The 19,218-nt window shown below is 39.7% G+C and overlaps 1 protein-coding gene across 1 annotated transcript in view; it reads left to right on the top strand.

The window, feature by feature from the left end:
* LOC121327904 (ras GTPase-activating protein 3-like) overlaps positions 1–19,218 on the top strand; it is a 72,363-nt gene that overhangs the window by 25,154 nt on the left and 27,991 nt on the right. The window contains exons 2-5 of the mRNA XM_041272229.1: positions 3,156–3,273; positions 8,770–8,873; positions 13,416–13,510; positions 16,408–16,484. Coding sequence (XP_041128163.1) covers positions 3,156–3,273; positions 8,770–8,873; positions 13,416–13,510; positions 16,408–16,484 — 394 coding nt within the window. The remainder of the gene's footprint in view (positions 1–3,155; positions 3,274–8,769; positions 8,874–13,415; positions 13,511–16,407; positions 16,485–19,218) is intronic.

The raw sequence follows: 19,218 nt of genomic DNA, 5'->3' as shown, positions 1-19,218 counted from the left end.
GCTTCGCGGAGCCAAAAGGATAATTTTTTACTGGTGTTTCATTACCGTGTTTGTTATCTCTGGTTTTCTGCTGTTTCAGTGATAGCTGTTGCAAGGGGCATAAACGGTAGCGGTTTCTGCTGTCTTCTGTTGAAAGGAAATATTTACATAAACAAAGGGTCATTGTTTACAGAAACAGAAGTGTGTGTTTGTGTATGTTGTTGTGTCAAACACCCACCTAATCCCGTTCACCTTGAGATCCAACGACTGCTGAGAAAACGCAGGTGATGCATACTTAATTCAGAAGACAGGTTTTACTGGTGCTGCAGGCCGAGAATTGCCATCAAACTTGGCTCATGTGGATGGCAAGAGAGGCAGGATAATTAAAACCGCAAGTCAAAAAGAGGGCTGAATATTAAACATGATTTTAAAATTTTAATTCTGAAATTGTTTATCTTTTTGAAAGTGAAGTATACAATGTTGGTTTTGTTTAGTGTCGGTGGTTCCCGCCATATTGACTGAGCGCTTCAGTCCTTCACCATATTTACAATGCTTTACTGAGCGTTGCATCATTTTAATAAAACTGCTTAAGAGGCCACTCTCTGTCATTGTACTGTGGCAGCTTCATTATTTTAAAAGGAGCTTTTTAAATTTAGCTTCAGTGGTGTCTTTATCCAGCCAAAAGCGCCTCAAGCCATGGTATAGCAGCTAAATACTGGAATGGGCTGATGCAGCCTAACCCTTTTTGAGCAATGGTGAGCTGTGTTGAACTGTAGATGGTGATGGGCTGAACACATCCTCCATAAGTAATGGGAATAACCCCCCTTTCAGCTAATCTACAGAAACATGGCAAACTAGGGTAAACTACTGTATGGCAAATGTATAGTATATTAATGGGAAAGTGTGACCAAGATGCCTTGCAGTGGTGATGTCAGACCAGAAATAGACTCAGGAAGTAGTGGGTGAAACTGAGGCACAGGGACGCTCACTGTTTTATTAAATAATAATAAACAAAAGATTTAAACAAAAACAGCACACCAAAACAGGACACGGCACTTGAGGCCAAAATAAACAGACAAACAAAACTAATTAACACTAAACGAAACAGACACTAACACAGCGGACAAACAGACAAACACGGTGAGTGAAATCATGTATTTACTTTTACTTGTGTTTTTAATTCAATCCTCTCCACACCCGTTCTCCACTCACCGAACACACAACCCCGTGTGAGTGAAAACATGCTGCTTTTATGCAGCTGTACCGAGACTCGATTGTGAATCAATCATTCAACTGGAGTCTCAGTACAACTGCACGTGAATTAATAAAAGTGCAATTCCCCATGCTCACATATTATTACATTTGACCTGCACGTGAAGTGCTGTGCAATCCTTGTGCCTAAATACAAATATACATTTTTAAACACTTGTGTTACACAGACCCATTTATATCCCATGTACCAATGACTATACACCAACATTAACACACTACACATAACACACAACACAAATAAATAGCCCAGGGGTGGGGCAATTTGCCACAGAAAGGCATGGGAAAACTAAAAAACTTCAGTGCATATTTACTGAAAGGCTGTTGCACTGACTGCAGTCCATTGGGGAGTTGCACATCATGTCTCAAGAAGGCATTGCTACCGGTATTCTAATCCAAAGATGCTCTGCACTTGTGCAGTGTGAAGCCTTGCATTTGGTATTAGGTGACAGAGCATTGCCTCATTGTTTTTGTTACCAGAACAATGCTTTTCTTTTCATCTGGTGCTATCTGTAGTGTTTCTTTCTTTAACCACCTGTTATCCAAGCAGTATATTATATACCTGTGTGTGTGGCGCACCACAAGAAGAATCAAGACAAGCACCACTAGGGGAATCATTGATCACTTGGATAACAAAAACATTCTGGCTATTGGAAAGGTCCCATTCAATTGCCACTTACACCTTTTACTTGTAAATTGCAGCCCAAGGAACTTTAGCATAAAAGCTACACTAGAATTAAGATATCCTATATACAGAGTGTGGCCCATGTGACTACTTTAGAGCATTTATGTGTGAGGAAAGTGCATTAGTGAATATTATCTCCTAGTGTGTGTAACTTTTGGTTCACTGTATGTATTTTGTGTAGTGTATGCTGCCACACTGTTCATATTTCCTTAAAGCTAGGACTTTACTTTTTCACAAGTTTAATTCTGCTGCATAAACCGTGGCTAGTATGCTATACTAGGCATGCCAAGCAGTTTTATGTACAGTACAGTAGAACTGACTAGCGTCATGCAGCCTGTATGGCTATCTATACTGTAATTCAGCTATTCTGTATGAACTAACACACAATTTTCTACCTGTATGGAATTCTTATTAAAAGGATAGACACTAAATCAATCAATCTTTATTTTAACTAGCGCCTTTTAGTAGTGGACAACCATCATAAAGCACTTTGCAAGTTGCAGGAATACTGGTTCATAACAAATTATTGTGAAGGCCTCGTTCAACATTATTTCACCATCTGTGCACTTAAAAGGCGGGACCGTGTTCTTTTATATCAAAGATGTATGACATGAAGAGCCCTGGCTTTTAACATTATATCCTGTCCAAGTCGACTTCCTCATAATGGACTCCTCGTTATAAAAAGTGAATGCTTTTAGTATTGGCCATTCAGATTATTTTCAACTGGGATTAAATAGAGAAAGTTTATTTTACTTTGTCAGTTCAAAAGTCACTGGCTAATCAATGTGTGAATGAAGCGTTTGTCTGCCGAGCATGGCCTGTACTGAACCATGGATGTTGGATATGAAAGGCTACACTTGTTCCTGTCACTAGTTCCCATTCATCTCTCTCTGTCTCTCTTCTCTCAACCCTCAAATAGGCTGTCATTGTTTCTTATCAGTGCTGTGCTCCCTGGGCGCATTTAGCACCTTTCAGCCATGACTGGGGATGAACTGCAGTACAGCACAGTGCAGTGTTGCCCTTCTATTCTGTACAGTGCAATGTAAAGACCAGATTTAGATTTATTTACTATTCACACATATTTAATCAGGATATACATGTAAAAGGCTTGTGGCTCCAAGCGATGGCCTGTAGTGCAAACCTGTCTTCTCTGTATTTTAGTTTACCAGCATACAAGACATTATTATTCAAGTTCCCTTCTTTTTTCCTCCCTTCTTTTTAGGAGAAGCGAAGAACCTACCTCCATACCCAGGGCCCAACAAGATGAGGGACTGTTATTGCACAGTGAACCTGGACCAAGAAGAGGTGTTCAGGACCAAAATAGTAGAAAAGTCATTATGGTATTATTATTATTATTATTATTATTATTATTATTATTGGGTGTGTTAAGTAACTGGGTAGCTCAGAGCGAGAATTTTTCCGCTCACTCGGATAACTGATGGAATCTACTCTGTAGCTGCTCAGCAGGAGCGGAACAGTAAATTCTTTCCCTGAGCGGCTCTGTTACTTAACACACCCAGTGTTCTGGACCCATATTCCCTATGTCAACCACCTTGTATTATTTCCTCATAATGTCCGTTTTCTGCATGTGTAAAGATTCATTTAAAATTTGGTAATGTTTTCATTGTTGAATATAACCATGTCATCTGCTCGCTCCCCTCGTCTCCCAGTTTTCCTTCCCATGCTGGCATTTTAAAAAAGCCTGAACATTGCCAAAAAAAAAAAAAAAAAACAACATTGCAGGGGCTGTGATTTGTTGTGTGCCCCATAGAAGTGGCAGTCATGGGGGTGCCTTCCTGGAAGTGCAGCAATGAAAAGATGCATCCCTCCACCATGATGATAGGCTCTGCCAGTGTGAACAGACTTGGTTAAATAGTGTAGCGCACAAAAGGGTTTTCATTAGTGGGTTTCCTTCCTATTCATCCAGGAAGTCCTTGGCTTTCAAGAATAGCTACGGGAGATGCATGTTATATTAAGGGATGAATACAGGAGATAGCCCGGGGAAATAGTAGCGTTTTGTAAAGGGTTTGGAAAACTGAACTCTGCTTGTTTGTAGCAAAGCCCCTTTTGGCTTAATAACTATGGAGGAAAACAGTAGATGCCAAATAGTCCTTTTCATGGGGGCTTTTCACTTCTCTGTCATGGTAATGATTGTTTGTGAAGTCCTTAATCTCTCTCTGTCCAGAACCAAGTGACAATTCTGTTCATAATACAGAAAATATGAATTTAAATGAGTTGACCCAAAAGGAGACAGATCAATAACCACCATTAATGTAATACTGAAACATTACAAAGCTCACAAGGACTGTTAAGAGATGTTAACATTAATGTTTTTGTTTTTTTTATTGATGACATTTAGTTCCACCCTTGTTTATTTCAGTTGTCAGAAATAGCCAACAGGGTAGACGTAGGATGAATAGGCCGTGCAGTAGGTGTTCATTGACTCAATAGCAAGGTGGGGTTCAGGTCAGTATTGTGTCATGAAGGGACCATACCTGCACAGCGTCTGTCCCTTTTTAACAGTAGTTAAATTCACAATTGCAAAATTTAAATCATTAAACCATTTGGGGTGGTTTTTAAATAAGAAAGCCAACAAACCTAGTTGTGGAAGGAAGCATTAATTTATTGGGGCTTTTGAAGATCAAGTATAAATGTACGAGATATCCATTGCAATCACAAGTAAGACATCTGAAATGCTTGCTGAAATTATCGTTCTAGCATGATCTGACTGCTGCATGATCTTTTTTGTTCTTTCGTTCCTAAAACCTGTGTGGGCGCTTGAACTGTGGCCAAACCAAATTGTCTCATCGAATTGAGTTCCTTTGTCATGATGAATTCAGAGCATGTCAGTAGTTTATACTTCTCTATTGTGGGGCGAGCCACTGTTTTCACATCTCACAACTACAGGGGCTCTCAAACAGGGAAAACTAACCTTCGTCTAGTTTAACATCCCTCTCATAAAGTGGTCAGTGCCAGTCAGGGATCGATATTTTGTTATCCATGTAGATATTTGGAAGGTGTGCAAACTACATTGTAAATTTCTATTAGGATTCTGGGAAGGAGAAACAACCCTGCCATTTTTAGGTCTCATTAGGGTGTTGTACAGTGCATACATTTACAAGGGCCGTAACAAGATTCCAAGTGCAGGTAAGAAAGTGTGCTCTACATATGAGAGGAAAAGGGAGCCTCATTAGCCATAGCAGTGTTTTAGGCCTCGGTTTCAACATGGAGCGGCTGAGGATGCTTCTTCACATGACTGAGCAAAGCAATGCCCCCAAGGCTTTTTAAGCTGCACATTTCAGAATAAGTGTTTATTATCACTGTCATAGCACTGACAAAGTCTGCTTGTTTGCAGTATTTTTATAATTTTTTTTCTTTGATTTCAACTGGAGACCATCCAGTTACAAATGAGTGTATTTGTGAACTCTGGTGTAAATGTCAGCCAGTAAACACAGACAAATACAATTAAGTAGGAGAGGCTCCTTGAATATAAATGATTAGTTTGTACAGTGCCCAGTTAAGTCAGTTTTCACTATATATTTATTAAAAAATTTCCTTTTGTTGGATGTTAAACCTTGTGTTCTATATACCACCTCAGTAAGTGACTTCATCGGAGAACAATTGGGTGATTACCTTCTGCACACATCTACGATCAATTTTAAATGGCAGCAATTCGAACCCAACGACTTCTGCCCAGTGGGTTAAAGTTTTGAATCCATGCAGCTGTGTGCTGCAACCTTCCAGTCTGATTACAGACGGCACAAGAATTTGAGTGACATATGATTTATCACGTTAAGCTTTTATCCGTCCGGCACCCATTCTGAATGCGCAGCTTTCTGATTGCTGATGTGTTTCATCGTGACTGTAGTTGTGTCCGCAGGTTGTGAGCAGTGACTTGTTATTTGTTGCCCTGACAGCAGTGCCATATGCAGTAACAGACAGCTTTTGACCGCAAATAAATGTCACAATTAAAAACACTGACTTACCGTTCTGCAGTAACCTGGAAAGGACACAGTTAGCACTTCTATTGATCTACGGTATTGATTGAGACTTAGATGCAATGTTAGGTATTTGATTGTCATACCTCGGTACACAAAGGGCCCCGTTTTGAATGGCTGGACAGATTGAAAGGTGTCTTTGTTTCAGCTGCTTCCAAGGTAAAAGGGTTTCCTGTTGTTTACAGCTGAAGTGCCACACTGCAGCATGTCCAGTTGTACTTATTGCCCATTATATGGATAGGGGTGGGATATGGGAAAATTACAGAGAGGTGGAAGTACAGCAGAAAGAATAGTACAGGCATTTTAGGATTGCTGATAGAAAAGCAGAGTAGCCAACTTCATTATTTTATTTGAAATGGAGATTTTCCTATTTGCATATTGTTTATGTTTGGGTTACACATGTTTTTGTTTTTCCTCCTTGTATCTTTTGTGTGCTAGTGTTACAGATTACTGTTTCCAGGCGTTTATCTGTACTCCAGTCTGCAAGTTGTGTGTTCATGTATCTATCTCTCTCTCTCTCTCTCTCTCTCTCTCTCTCTCTCTCTCTCTGCATAATGATTGTACAAATGTTTTTCTACAATAAAAGGTCAGTGTACTGCTGCAAATGCCACAATGAAATGCAGCTTCACAGTAGGCAGCAGTTCCTGATTTGCATCAGACTCCATTTATTTCATGTACGTCACAAACTTGTGTTTAAACAGTTCCAGTGTTCTGTATTTAACTTGCATTATTCACCTACCTGCAGCGAAGCCATTAACTTTGCAGGGAATGCAGGGTACTGGCTGCTTACTTGAGGTGATGTCACCCGATCGTCAATTCAAAGTCATTTTACTGCACATGAAAAAATATCAATTTTGAATTGGATCAGCTGATTTGATTTCATTATTGTTGAAAAAACATAATTTATTTAATTATAAATTAATCATGTTTTTATAACTCTCAACACATACTGATGTACAACTGTAATGATAAACCTTACAAAGTTATATGTGTATGAATGGATTTTTGTTTTGACACTACAGGCAGTCCTCGCACTTATGACACAATTGGTTCCGGAAAGTTGCATTGTAAGTCGAAGTCTCCAAGCACATAATCCCATAGGAACTATGTTATAAATTGGGGTTACGTTCCTGACTCTTCAGCTAGATAATATATTTTTACAAAAATGACCTGTTATATTGTACTCATGCAAATACTTATTTATCTCTTTACACTCAGCCCGGTGGTTACGCCCCTATTGCTCAGACACCTACCTGGCTTGTTTAAAAGTACAGACTCTGGGCTTTCCAATGACGTTTTCAGTGTGTGTTTGTGGTACTCCTAGCAGGAAATACGATCGCCTGAAGTTAAGCCCCTCATCATGTGACAGAGTTCACAGCTTAGGTTTCGTTTTGAGTCCATTGCTCTTATCAGTCATTGTTAACGACAAATAAATAAAAAATAAAAAAAAAGTTACGTGCATAAAAAAAACAAACAAAAAAAAAAAACCGCTAGACTAAGTCAGGACAACCACGGCAGGTACTGCGGTTCGGACACCGAGCATGCACACATGACGCATGGCTCGTGTCTCGCTGTGTCGTAAATGCCGTAACGATGTCGTAAAGTCGAAGCAGGGTAATAATGCAAAAGAGTCGCAAGTGCTGTGTGTCGTAAGTCGAAGCGTCGTAAGTCGAGGATCGCCTGTACTGTAATAAAATGTGGGGGTGGGGTGCTTTGATCACCTAACAGGCACATGTGTGCAGTATGTAGAGGGAAATGTAAGGTTGCCTTTGTTCTACTAATTGGCTTGTACCGGTATAAGGGTTATTTCACCTAATGTACATGTGAAACAAGTGAAGACTAAACCTTTTCTTTGGAGTGGAACTTGTATTGTTCTTAATCAGTAAGTTGTGTGTTGGCAGCGCTTCATTCCACTACACCACAGCTTGGCACAGATCTGTATCACTGTAATACCAAGCTCCCATTCACTGTTATATTGGCACTATAATAGAAGGCTGTTTGTTTAGTTTACTTTTAAAAAAGATGGGGGGAACTAAGGGAAGCCTTTGTTAACAATAGGGACCCAAAATGGAGTCTTCCACAACAAAGTACGTGAAAAAGAAGGTTCTCCTTTACCAAAAACAAAAGAACAAGTGATGCAAAAACAAAACAAAAAAAAAATCTGAGCTTCCCTTCATTTCTCATTGCCTGCTTTTAAAACTGAACCCCTAAGCCTGAACTCACCTGTGGCAACAATGTTGCAACTCGCTGTGTTCTGAAATTCAAACAGAATTTTTTTCAAAACACGGGAATCATTGTTGTTGATATGGCATGTTGGTTCAAAGTATCTGCCCTGAAACAGTTAACAGAAGTGACGCTGTTACAATACACAACAGAAGCAGTCCCCTGTTTGAAAGCTCTGCAAACAGACACGGTGGACAGTCCCCTGTTTGAAAGCTCTGCACGCAGACACGGTGGACAGTCCCCTGTTTGGAAGCTCTGCACGCAGTCACGGTGGACAGTCCCCTGTTTGAAAGCTGTGCACGCAATCACGGTGGACAGTCCCCTGTTAGAAAGCTTTGCATGCAACCACGGTGGACAGTCCCCTGTTTGGAAGCTCTGCACGCAGTCACGTTGGACAGTCCCTTGTTTGAAAGCTCTGCACGCAGTCACGGTGGACAGTCCCCTGTTTGAAAGCTCTGCAAGCAATCACGGTGGACAGGCCCCTGTTTGAAAGCTCTGCATGCAGTCACGGTGGACAGGCCCCTGTTTGAAAGCTCTGCATGCAGTCACGGTGGACTCAGTGTTATCAGTTAAAACATGACCAGCTTATGTTTCTTTCTTCTGTTTTTCTTGCAGCCCCTTTTATGGGGAAGACTTTTACTGTGAAATCCCAAGGAGTTTTCGCCACCTGTCCTTTTACATCTTCGATAAGGATGTCTTTAGAAGGGACTCCATCATCGGTGAGTACTCTTGTCTTTTATTACAGAAGGAGTTACCAGTGCACCGGTTTGTTGAGTCAATGGGACTTACCCTTAAAATACACTCCATGAACGTTTATAGAGTACTGTAGTTACAGCGCTCCCCCTTTGTAACCCTGCAGTCGGGAGTAGTAGATTATAAGACCATGCTATTTGTGTTCCACCTAATAATGAGAATACTAGTGCTAGTCTAATGGCATAATGAGACAAATGGAGGTACTGTATTCCATGAGTGAGGATTGCTGAATAGCCGGTAAGAACCCCTAGGGTTGTTTATGACCAACTACATGAGTAAAATAAGCACAACACTCCATGATTTAAAGTGTGGCAACGAACATGTGTTTAAACATAAATAAATAAGTAAACTTCTGAATTAAAAAAAATCACTTTCCTTAGATCAGTTTTTGAATTTGCTTAGCAATGGTGCAATTCACCCAATCATCAGTCGTTGGATTGCAATGAATGGAAGATAGATTCCAAAATGAGTTGCTGTAAAAATACAAAACAGGTATTCAACACTAGAACTCTCAACACTCGTTGTTGTATGAAGTACAGACAGCTTTTTATTGGGTTTAAGTATATAACTGAACTATTTTGTGTGCCAGCTGTAATCCACATGCATTTCCTGTGCACCTGCTCATGCAGCATAGTCTTAAAAAACCTGAAACAGAGAGCTTTTTTTTTTTTTTTAAACCAAAGTCTGGGTATAGAGTAAAGAATCAACCCCATTATAATGATCATACTAACAGGAAAGTTCTGTTTTCAGTAGCATTGTAGATGTTTTAAACCAGTGGTCCTTTAAATATGCAGGGGAACTGTCTGTGTAGGTTAGTACTTCAGTAAATCTCTCTGTAATTCACACATTAGATTATTGCATTCAACTAGACTAGAGAACTGCTAGTGCAATCACCATTTTTAAACAAGTTAGATCATCTATCATAATCTCAGGTTCTAGGGAGACCAGCTTGTTTTTGTGTGTGTTGTTTTTTGAGTTTTTCTAAGGAGTAGTATTCAAAGTAGGTTATTAACCCTGTAATATCTCAGGATATATAAAGGCATACAGTGCATGCACCTTTCTTTGTCAAACTTACATTAATGTGCACACAGTGGATATGGGCCCTGGTGATATACGGTTTCTTCTTGCTAGGCCTGTGATTTTGAATTTACAGCGTTGCGGGCATGAACGTCTCCCAACATGCTTGATGAATTTGTAGGTTGCCTTGTGACATTTGTGAACATCTGTGTAGTGTTGTGAACTTGCACATATGGAAATATAAAACACATCCTATAAAACAATATAACAAAAACTGCTTTACATTCAGAATATACCGTATTCCTATGAATTTCAAGTGGCACCCACATTTGAGGAAAAAGTAAAACATCGCATAAAGATGCATTTATAATGATATTACGCATGTAAGAGCCATACTTTTTTATTTTTTGCAATGAAATGCTACAACCACGTCTATTAGGCATAGTGGTAAAGCATGTTGTATACTCATAAAATAACAACGACAAATCTCTCCTAGTCATCCTCCTCTGAGATGGAGGAGCCCTCTTTATTACATGACATCTCCCAGACTCCCTCTTCTTTGAAAATGGCAGTTAAGTTTTTGTTTGTGTTTTCTTGGGCAGTCGGTCATGTTTCTGTTTTTGTACTCAGTCACTTCTTTTAATACACAAATCACTAGATTGGAATTTAAGACACAGGCCATTTGTTAAATTTTAAGGAATGCGTTACTGTATATTGAGGATTGTGTGTATCATTTCATTTCCCCATGATTCTAAGCACCCAGGAATCCAGTGAGATGTGGTTGATTCCTACTGTATATCCAAGTCATTGAGATTTACTGAAATGAGACATGGGATTTAAAGTCCTTCAGTAACCCATTCCTCAACCCCAAACACCACTTCCCATTTCTGAGGGCTGGACCCAAGCCATTCTGCAGGATCTGCATATGAAAGGTGTTTAATCTTGGAGAAGTCTGAAGAGCAGAGAGGTCCCCGTCATGATGTTATGCAAGTCAAACAGGCGAAAAGGTGTCATCGGTAAAATATTCACAGCTGCAGACTGAAGAATTCCATTTAGTGTGTAGAACCAGAGATAATCTGCTGGACAACATCAAAACGGAGCAAAGGGAATGTTTCGCAAAGGGTTTTTGGCACAAGACGCTGTTCTTGATGCCGGGATTTTAGCAATTAATGATCTGTGTAACGATTACAATTTAATGGGTTTGGTTGCAAAACCAGTTTCACTGGCACTAGAGCACATTACTGAAATGTAGTGATGGACTGGCAGTTATTTTTTTCTTTTTTTGTAGGTGCAGATAACAGGGTCTTGTTCTATGTAATGTAGATTCTTTTTAGATTTTGTGTCCTGTGTGGTTTTTATTTATTTTTTTTGCATGATTCTAAAATCTAGAGAAGAAGCTTCTCATAGCTCTGTATGGGAGAAACGGCATCTTTTTGCTTGGTGGAATAGGAAATTTCTTGAGGTGCTTATTCTAATACCAAAAAAAAGGGAAAGGTAGATTTATTTTCAAGTGAGTACATTTACTGAATATCCACTTGTCATCCCCTCAGTTATAAATCGTCAGAGAATGTCAGTGCTGTATTGCATATTAATGGGGTAACCAGCTGAATTCAGATATAAAAAAGTAAAAAAATGAAAAGAAAGCCTTGGCTTGTTGAGCTGCTTTGATAAGTTACTGTGGTAAAACGAGCTGGTGACATTTTTGCTAGGTCACAACAGGATTTTGTGGGTTTGTATGCCTTGATTGATAACGGGTTCTGAGGATCTTTTACACAGTGCTTGTGCTTGTTACTGTATATGGCGTTTACCAGTTACCCTCTCCCTCCTAAATCTATTTACCACATAGAACTGGACTTGCTATACAGACAGAGGGACTTGCTGTACTGTATGTCCCAGCCCTGGCACCTAAATGCATTCCATTCGGTCAGCTTCATTCCGATAGATTGACTTTTTATTCTTGGTTAATTAGCAGAGAGTCTAGTGACTCCAATCGTTCAGTATTAAGATCCAGTAAAGGAAAAGTGAATTCAATGTTGTAATGTAAAGACAACGCTGACAATAACATAGTATTTAATGGGTAACCTTGGCATGCTGCCTAGACCTACAAATACGAAACAAGAAACTGGAAGTACAGCTCATTCAAATATGAACATGGCCAAACTGGTGCTGCGGCTTTACTGCAGGTCAACCAGCGCAGCGTCAACACCACTGTGATGACTTCAGCCCAGGAGAGGAGTGTTGTTTGAGTAGGACCTCTTCCTGGCATCGTTTTAGATATGTTCAGATGACTCAGGATGTGGAAAAAGCTCAAGAAAAACAGGAAGCTTGGCATATTGCATTTGTTTTTTATTACTACTCTGAACTTGTATAGTTAAATGTAGGAGGTTTATACCTGGTATGAACCCTGCCTGTTCAGTTAGTGCATTACACTATCTGATGGCCCCCTGCCTCTGTCTGGGGTTTGTGAGTTTGAATCTGCATACCAGATCCAAGGTTAGATATAAACAACTGAATGAATGAATGAATCATCTGCTGAAGAGGTGCTGATAAACCATTGGTTTTATATAGTTCTTTGTTTTACAGTAACCCTGCTTTAAAGAACAGGCCTGATTTTCTATGTAGCATTTGAATTTTTTTTTTTTTTTTTTTTTTAGTTGTTTTTTGTTGACGTTTTTTTCATCTACAGAAATTATCCTAATTTGTGATTTTGGTGATTTCTGCCTACTAATAACTTAAGTGCCAGGCTGGTATACAGTTGCTTACCTTGGGGAATATCTACGCACGCTGGGGTTTGTTAAGATCAGTACTCTAGATTGCCACGCTAGATAAGCTACAACGTGTGGATATACCTCAATCAGCCCTGTACTACTGAGGTCCAATAAGGAATCAGTATCACCTGTAAGGGTTGCATATCTCCAGTTACACCAATATAGTAGGCTTACTGAAATGTGTGCCACACTTAGTGGTTTTACTTCTCAATAACCACTCCCAAAATTGTGATGTAACCCGGCTGAGATTCTCTACTATAGTGCTTTTGTACCACTAAAATCCTTGAGTGAGTTAGTTTGGTGTGTCGGAAGTTGAATCCTTTGATATTAACTAGTCTAGTTCAAGGTGGGTCGGGACTGAGGATAGCTTTTTATTTCCCTGAATTAATGCCATGGTTCTCTGAAGCTGACGACCTGACTGCTCTTCTCATTAACCCTCTGAAAGTTCAGTGAATTCATTCAAGTTCTCTTAACAGATTCCCAGCTTTTTTACCACAGGCTTACTGCACACAAATCCCCACCCGCAAGTGTACCGTTCACACCTCCTCAGGAAACCCAAGAGACCCTCCTAGGCCAACAGCTGGTATATACAAATCATTGTAAACCTGGCTGGATATGAACTATTCAACTAGTGATGAAAGAGGAGAGGATGGCTTGAGCTGTAAACTACTTTCACTTCAGTCCAGTATTAAAAACTAATAAGTACCCCCTTTGCATCTCCAGGTAAGGTGGCTGTAAAGAAGGAAGACCTGCAGAAGTACCATGGACGAGACACCTGGTTTCAGTTCCAGCACGTGGATGCTGATTCGGAAGTGCAGGTAAACCAATGTGTTTAAACTGTTCTTTTCTATTAACTTTGATCTGGGGAAATTATTTTTTAGGAAAACTCAAATGTATGCAATAAACAGAGGTTGCACGTGGATGCATTTTTATTTTGATATGTTAATCTGATAATAGTAAAACTTTGTCATTGTTTGTTTTGTTTATTGAATTATGTATATTTTCCTAAAATGCCTATTCACCATCAAAATTAATTGGTCCAGAGTGTAATTATTTTTCTGTTGACTGTTTTTTTCCGTAAGCATATTCCTGTTTTTCGATGCAGTATTTGATGAGGCTCGTTTGGTTTCTGGCTGTATTAATAGGAGTTCTGTTTCTGAGGGATGAGCAGAGCTTGTGGTGCTATGTTGAGGGCACAGTGTTCATCCTGAAGCCTCCCCTGCTACTTGCGTCACTAGCATAAACCTCGAGGCACGACCTGGAAGCAGGCTGCAGAGTCACAGGGTACAGTTAGAGTGCTTTAAATAGCATTTGAGACTTGGAATTCAGAGCTAAATGAATTGTCAAGTTCATTTTCAGTACTGGTCGTATTAAACCTGGGATCACATTTAATTAGATCCCATTCTGAAAAAGCCACTGTCCTCTTAGTGTCTGTATTGGAGGAGTGTCCTGCAACATTTCTTTGACCAGTTTCTATCAACTGCAGGGAATTCACCTCCCTTAATCTCAAATCATCCACCTTCCTTAATTCAGTCAGAATTGGTCCCTGTTCATAAAACATTAACTAGATATTTGTAAAGCTTCTTTACCAACACTCTATACAAGTTTCAAGAACACCTTCATTTAGTTAATTTAAAACTACGTTCAATGATAAATGGTTTGATTTTTTTTTTTTTCAATGACAGTGTCAGTTTGAGAGTACTCCGTTATGCAATTGCATTACTAGCGTGTGGCCATGAGGTCTCCTGTTCTAATGTAGAGTTTCGATGGTTGGCAGGGATAGGAATAAGGCTTCTATTGCATAGCAGTTTGATCCATTCCTGTTTTTACTATGAATTTAGTAAGACACACCTAGGCTAGTTTCCTATACAGTGTGCCTAATCAGGCTTGTAGTAAAACCTGGAATGGGTGCAACTGTTATGCAATAGGAGTCTTTTTTCCATCCCTGGGTTGGTGATGTAGTTTGTTTTGCACTGCCTATTGTTCGGTAGGCTTAGTGGTGGTAAACTATTCCTAGGCAGGGGGGATTGCTTGCTGCAAAATCTGCATTAGGATGATGCACTCAAACTTGACTGAGATTTTAGATTGAGATAATGTACTAAACCAAGATAGAATGTATTATATGAACAGCAGTTAACCAGTTAGTAGTAATGTAGTGTCAACCTGAACATGATTGTGAGACACTGCAGCCTTAAAAGCCCATCCTGTCTTGAGGGCCAGCTGAATCTGTTCTGACTGGCTTATCCTAAGGCAGGAGGTATGGACAGAGATCGCAGGAACAGGAGGTTTCTGTTGGGAAGGGTGTGAGGTATTACAGTGGAAGCAGGGATCTAGTAGTACAGGACTCTCTACCAGAACGACCCCTTACAGATTGAGGCTTGCAAGGATGATGTCTGGACCTGGGAATGTAAAAAAAAACAAAGAGCCCAGTGAGAACACAGCTCCAGCGAGCGGTACCTACGCTAGTGTGAGCTTTCTACTTTCCTGCCGTTTGGTAAGCTGCGCAGGAAACGCACAGGGGTTTTATTAACAAAGCCAGCAGATGTTCAGCTGCTAACTGTCCATGAGGCCAAGCACAATTAACATCAATCCACCTGGTCCCTTTTGAGGAACTACAGTATGAGCCGCATTTTGAAACCAAAAAGGGAACGATTTCTCACAACTGTCTGTCTGCCTGTCTGTCAGACTCATTCTGCTTTACAAGGTTTGTGGATTAGTGTCTTAACCTGTAATCTGTCCCTGTGCATAGAGCTAATTCACCAATGTCTCTATGTATGTAGAAATCATATGTGTTTAGAAAAGCATTCAAAAAGTCTTTAGGTTTAACTGTATAGAGGAAGCTCATATTAGGTCTCTTCACCACATAGGAAGTGCTTTGGGTGTGACAGCAGTCTTTGCCTATGAATCTTACAGTAAATATTTCTCTGTGCTTGTTTATACATTGATTACTTTAATGTGGTGAAAAAGGGGGTGACATGTAACAGGGTAGGCCTCGCACCTAATTAAATACAAAGATAAACGATAGTCAAAAAGTAACGTCTGCTTATTTAATTTCCAAAAATGAAACTGAGAATAACCAAATAATCCACCTAAAACTACCATAAAAAAAAATAACTAGGAAGCTTTTGTGAACAATACCAATGCCAACTGCTTGCGAGTGTGTTGAGGACTGAATCACTGCTTGCTGGCTAAAGTTGGGTGTAACTGTATGGCCTTGTCATAGGTGTCAACCATGAGTTGAGCCATTGAGTGAATGCCTAGAAAACATGGTTCATGTGTATTTCATCCAGTCTTGAACTCAGGTTAAATTATTCATGCCATAACTCTGCAGCCATTTTGTAGTCAAATGGCTGGGCTGCAGTACATCAGTGACTGTTAGACAAATCGGGTTAATGTAACATTACAAATATGTGCAGGAAAACAAAGCCTAACAAAGGTTCTACAGTATTGCTGTCCAGTGAGGCGCATTCATTCTGGGGTAAATTAATTCAGATGGGCCCTGCTGATTGCACATTGCTGATGTCGTGATTCTCAGGTCTGCTCGCGGAGCCCCACAGTGCCTAAACAGCAGTCTGGGTTTGAAATCTGAAAGAGAGATAATGCCAATGAGGACACTTTAGCACCACTAAAGACTAGTGATTTGTGTTCTAGTGTAGTAACAATGTACAACTGGGATATTTCATACTTTAAATTAGAGTTGTCATCTGTTTTTCAGGGCAAGGTCCACCTGGAACTTCGACTCAGTGAAGTCATTACAGACAGTGGTGTTGTATGCCATAAGCTGGCAGTCAGGTGAGTGAAGGCCCTGAACACTAGATTAATGAGACGGTTCCAGAACTTTGCATATCCAGGCTGCAGTCTCACAGTGGTGCGGTGATACAATTAGTTGACCAATAAAGTGAGTTTTTATCAGGATTTTTTTAAAGATGCATTGGTATACCTTGAGCTGTCTTAAATAAACTGAGAACGCCCAGTTGAGCCGTGATACCTGTATGCTACTGTAGCTTGTATATATTTTCCAACCATTCGCTATAGCAGTTTCACTTTCTGAAATGTTCCATCAAAGTTTTGCATGTACAGTAAACTGTCACTACGGTACTTTTATTTGACTCTGTGAAACTAGGTGATGTTGATTTATAGTGCAATACAATGTTTAATCTTCCCCAGATTACATTTCTTACTCTCTGAAACCGAAAAAAGCACTGCTTGTGAAGATATTACAATATGAAATGCAGAAAGGAGGTGGTTTCCAGGAAACTATAGCAACTATAACACCGTGTTGTTATTGAATGCATTACCGCTGTGAGTCATAGTGGCTCGTAATACAAAACAAATCCATTCACACTCGCTTTACCAGGGTCACACGAAGTTCATTCTGTCTCCAACAGAATTGTACTAAAGCTAAAATAGTAATAATACAAAAATGACTTCATTTGGTGTTCATTAACAATATCTTAAAAAATAAAGATTGAAAGTCAGTCGGCCACTTTAAGCTGCTGTTTTAGAAATAAAAAAAAAACACTGCAGAGCAATACAAATCTGTGAATATTATAATTGATTTGGGCCAGTTGTTTAAGGTTACAAACTTGAAATGAATTCTTTTTTGTTTGTCTGTGTGCTTATTTTCCAATATAAGCATTGGTACACCTGTAGTAAACATACTGTCCCCCTCGAACAGTGTCTAATATGCTATCCCCCCAGCCTCCTAATGTACACTGCACTAAACTGTACAGAAAAGATGTCTGATGAAACTGTATGTAAGTGACTATTTTGGCATAGTGTTTCTTTCTCAATGTTATCATTATCCAGTGTTGAATCCTGCGGCAGCAACAGTCAATTTCTCTCCACTGTTTGTTGCATTTTTGTCTCACCATAAAGGGCCTCATTAATTCAGAACCAAAGCCCTCGGGGTCCCTGTTTAGTGTCATGTAACTGAGTGACAAATCGAATTGTTAATAGATTGTGTGGTTTAATGTGAGTTTTGGTGCCCCCCAGGTGGTTTTGTATTAGAATTAACTACAGAACATGGCTGAATATAAGCAAAGTGATGAGTGATTCATTTACAGTATAATTAAATTTCCTTCTCACCCACAAGCCACAAGAATGGGAATGAGAGCTCTGGTGCCTCCCTAGCTGATATCATGACCTGTAGCCTGTTCTGAATCTGCATTTTATACACTTTCTGTGTGTGTTGGAAGTGTTTGTACTTGTACATGAGCTGTATTGATTTTCCTATACTGCATGTGGTGTAAATAGCCCACCATTTTAAGTATATCTAATTATAATGTATGGTATTGTATGTATTTTATTTATTTATTTTGGAGAGGGCGGTGGGAAGGGAGTTTCAAGGTGTCTAGAGTCACTGCTGTGGACCTAACCCAAAAACTGTCCACCAAGCTTTTAAGGCCTCCAGTTCCTTGCTTGGACCATAGCTGGATGTGACCATTGCTACTCGTCCGCCAACTTTCATAATCACTAAATTCACATTAAATTTAACCTCTGCTTTTCAATAATAGTAGTTAAAGAAAAAAATGAGAGAGAGAAAGAGAGAGACTTTACCAGCTCCCTGATGAGCTGTAATTCATCCTATGTCAAGAAGTGCAAATCACCTTCTAAATTCCGAAAGCCTAATTCAGTCCGCACCTACAGCAGTGAATTGAGGCTTTTGCAGTATATAATTGGAAATTGTAAAGAAATTTTACTGAATGGTTAGATTTTTTGGCATAGAGTAAACCAGTAATTCATTTTGTCCTTCAAGCACAGCAAACACAGAAATGAAAAACAGGACAGCACATACATTAGTAAACTATTGTGACAGTGCTGTGTCAAGGGACTTGTCAGACTGTCTTACTCAGCAGGCGGTGCACACCACAGCATCCCGCCCGTGGGATCAATGTGAGAAGGGGGTGCACACCACAGCATCCCGCCCGTGGGATCAATGTGAGAAGGGGGTGCACACCACAGCATCCCGCCAGTGAGATCATTGTCAGTAGTTATTGATCAGTCTCTTATAGCTTATATATATAACACCACAGTGTTTTCATAATGATTTAACCAAAGGAATTCGTTGACTAGACAAATATCACCAAATATTATTGCATAGTGAGTCTGAGTTGCGGAGAGAAAACCCCTTTCCACTGGGCATTTTCTTGAGGCCCTGAATAGTCCAGCCTGTGTCTTTGTGTACCGAATAACGGCAATACAAATTCTACCAATAATGCAATGTTAAAACAAAAACATAAAAGTGAATATTAAATGAACTTGATAAGGGATGCTGTGAACTTGTAAATGAAGTGCTGGTTATATAAATAGGCTAAACCATCAGGAAGCTCCAAGGGGATTAGCTGCCTGGATTGCTTTATTATTAACCACAGGTTGCTGACCATTAGCTTTACATTGAATGGAGAGTGATGCTGAGTGTTAAGCATTGATACCATTAATAGCAATCCTCTAAGGCTATTAAACGAGAGTTTTAAATATTACATTTCCTTCCATGCTAAACTGATTGCAAATGAGAATTAGAACA

The sequence above is a fragment of the Polyodon spathula genome, chromosome 15, assembly GCF_017654505.1.
Source record: "Polyodon spathula isolate WHYD16114869_AA chromosome 15, ASM1765450v1, whole genome shotgun sequence".
NCBI classification, from domain to species: Eukaryota; Metazoa; Chordata; class Actinopteri; order Acipenseriformes; family Polyodontidae; genus Polyodon; species Polyodon spathula.
Note: the sequence above shows the minus strand (reverse complement) of the source record. Positions and strands in the feature narration are given on the sequence as shown.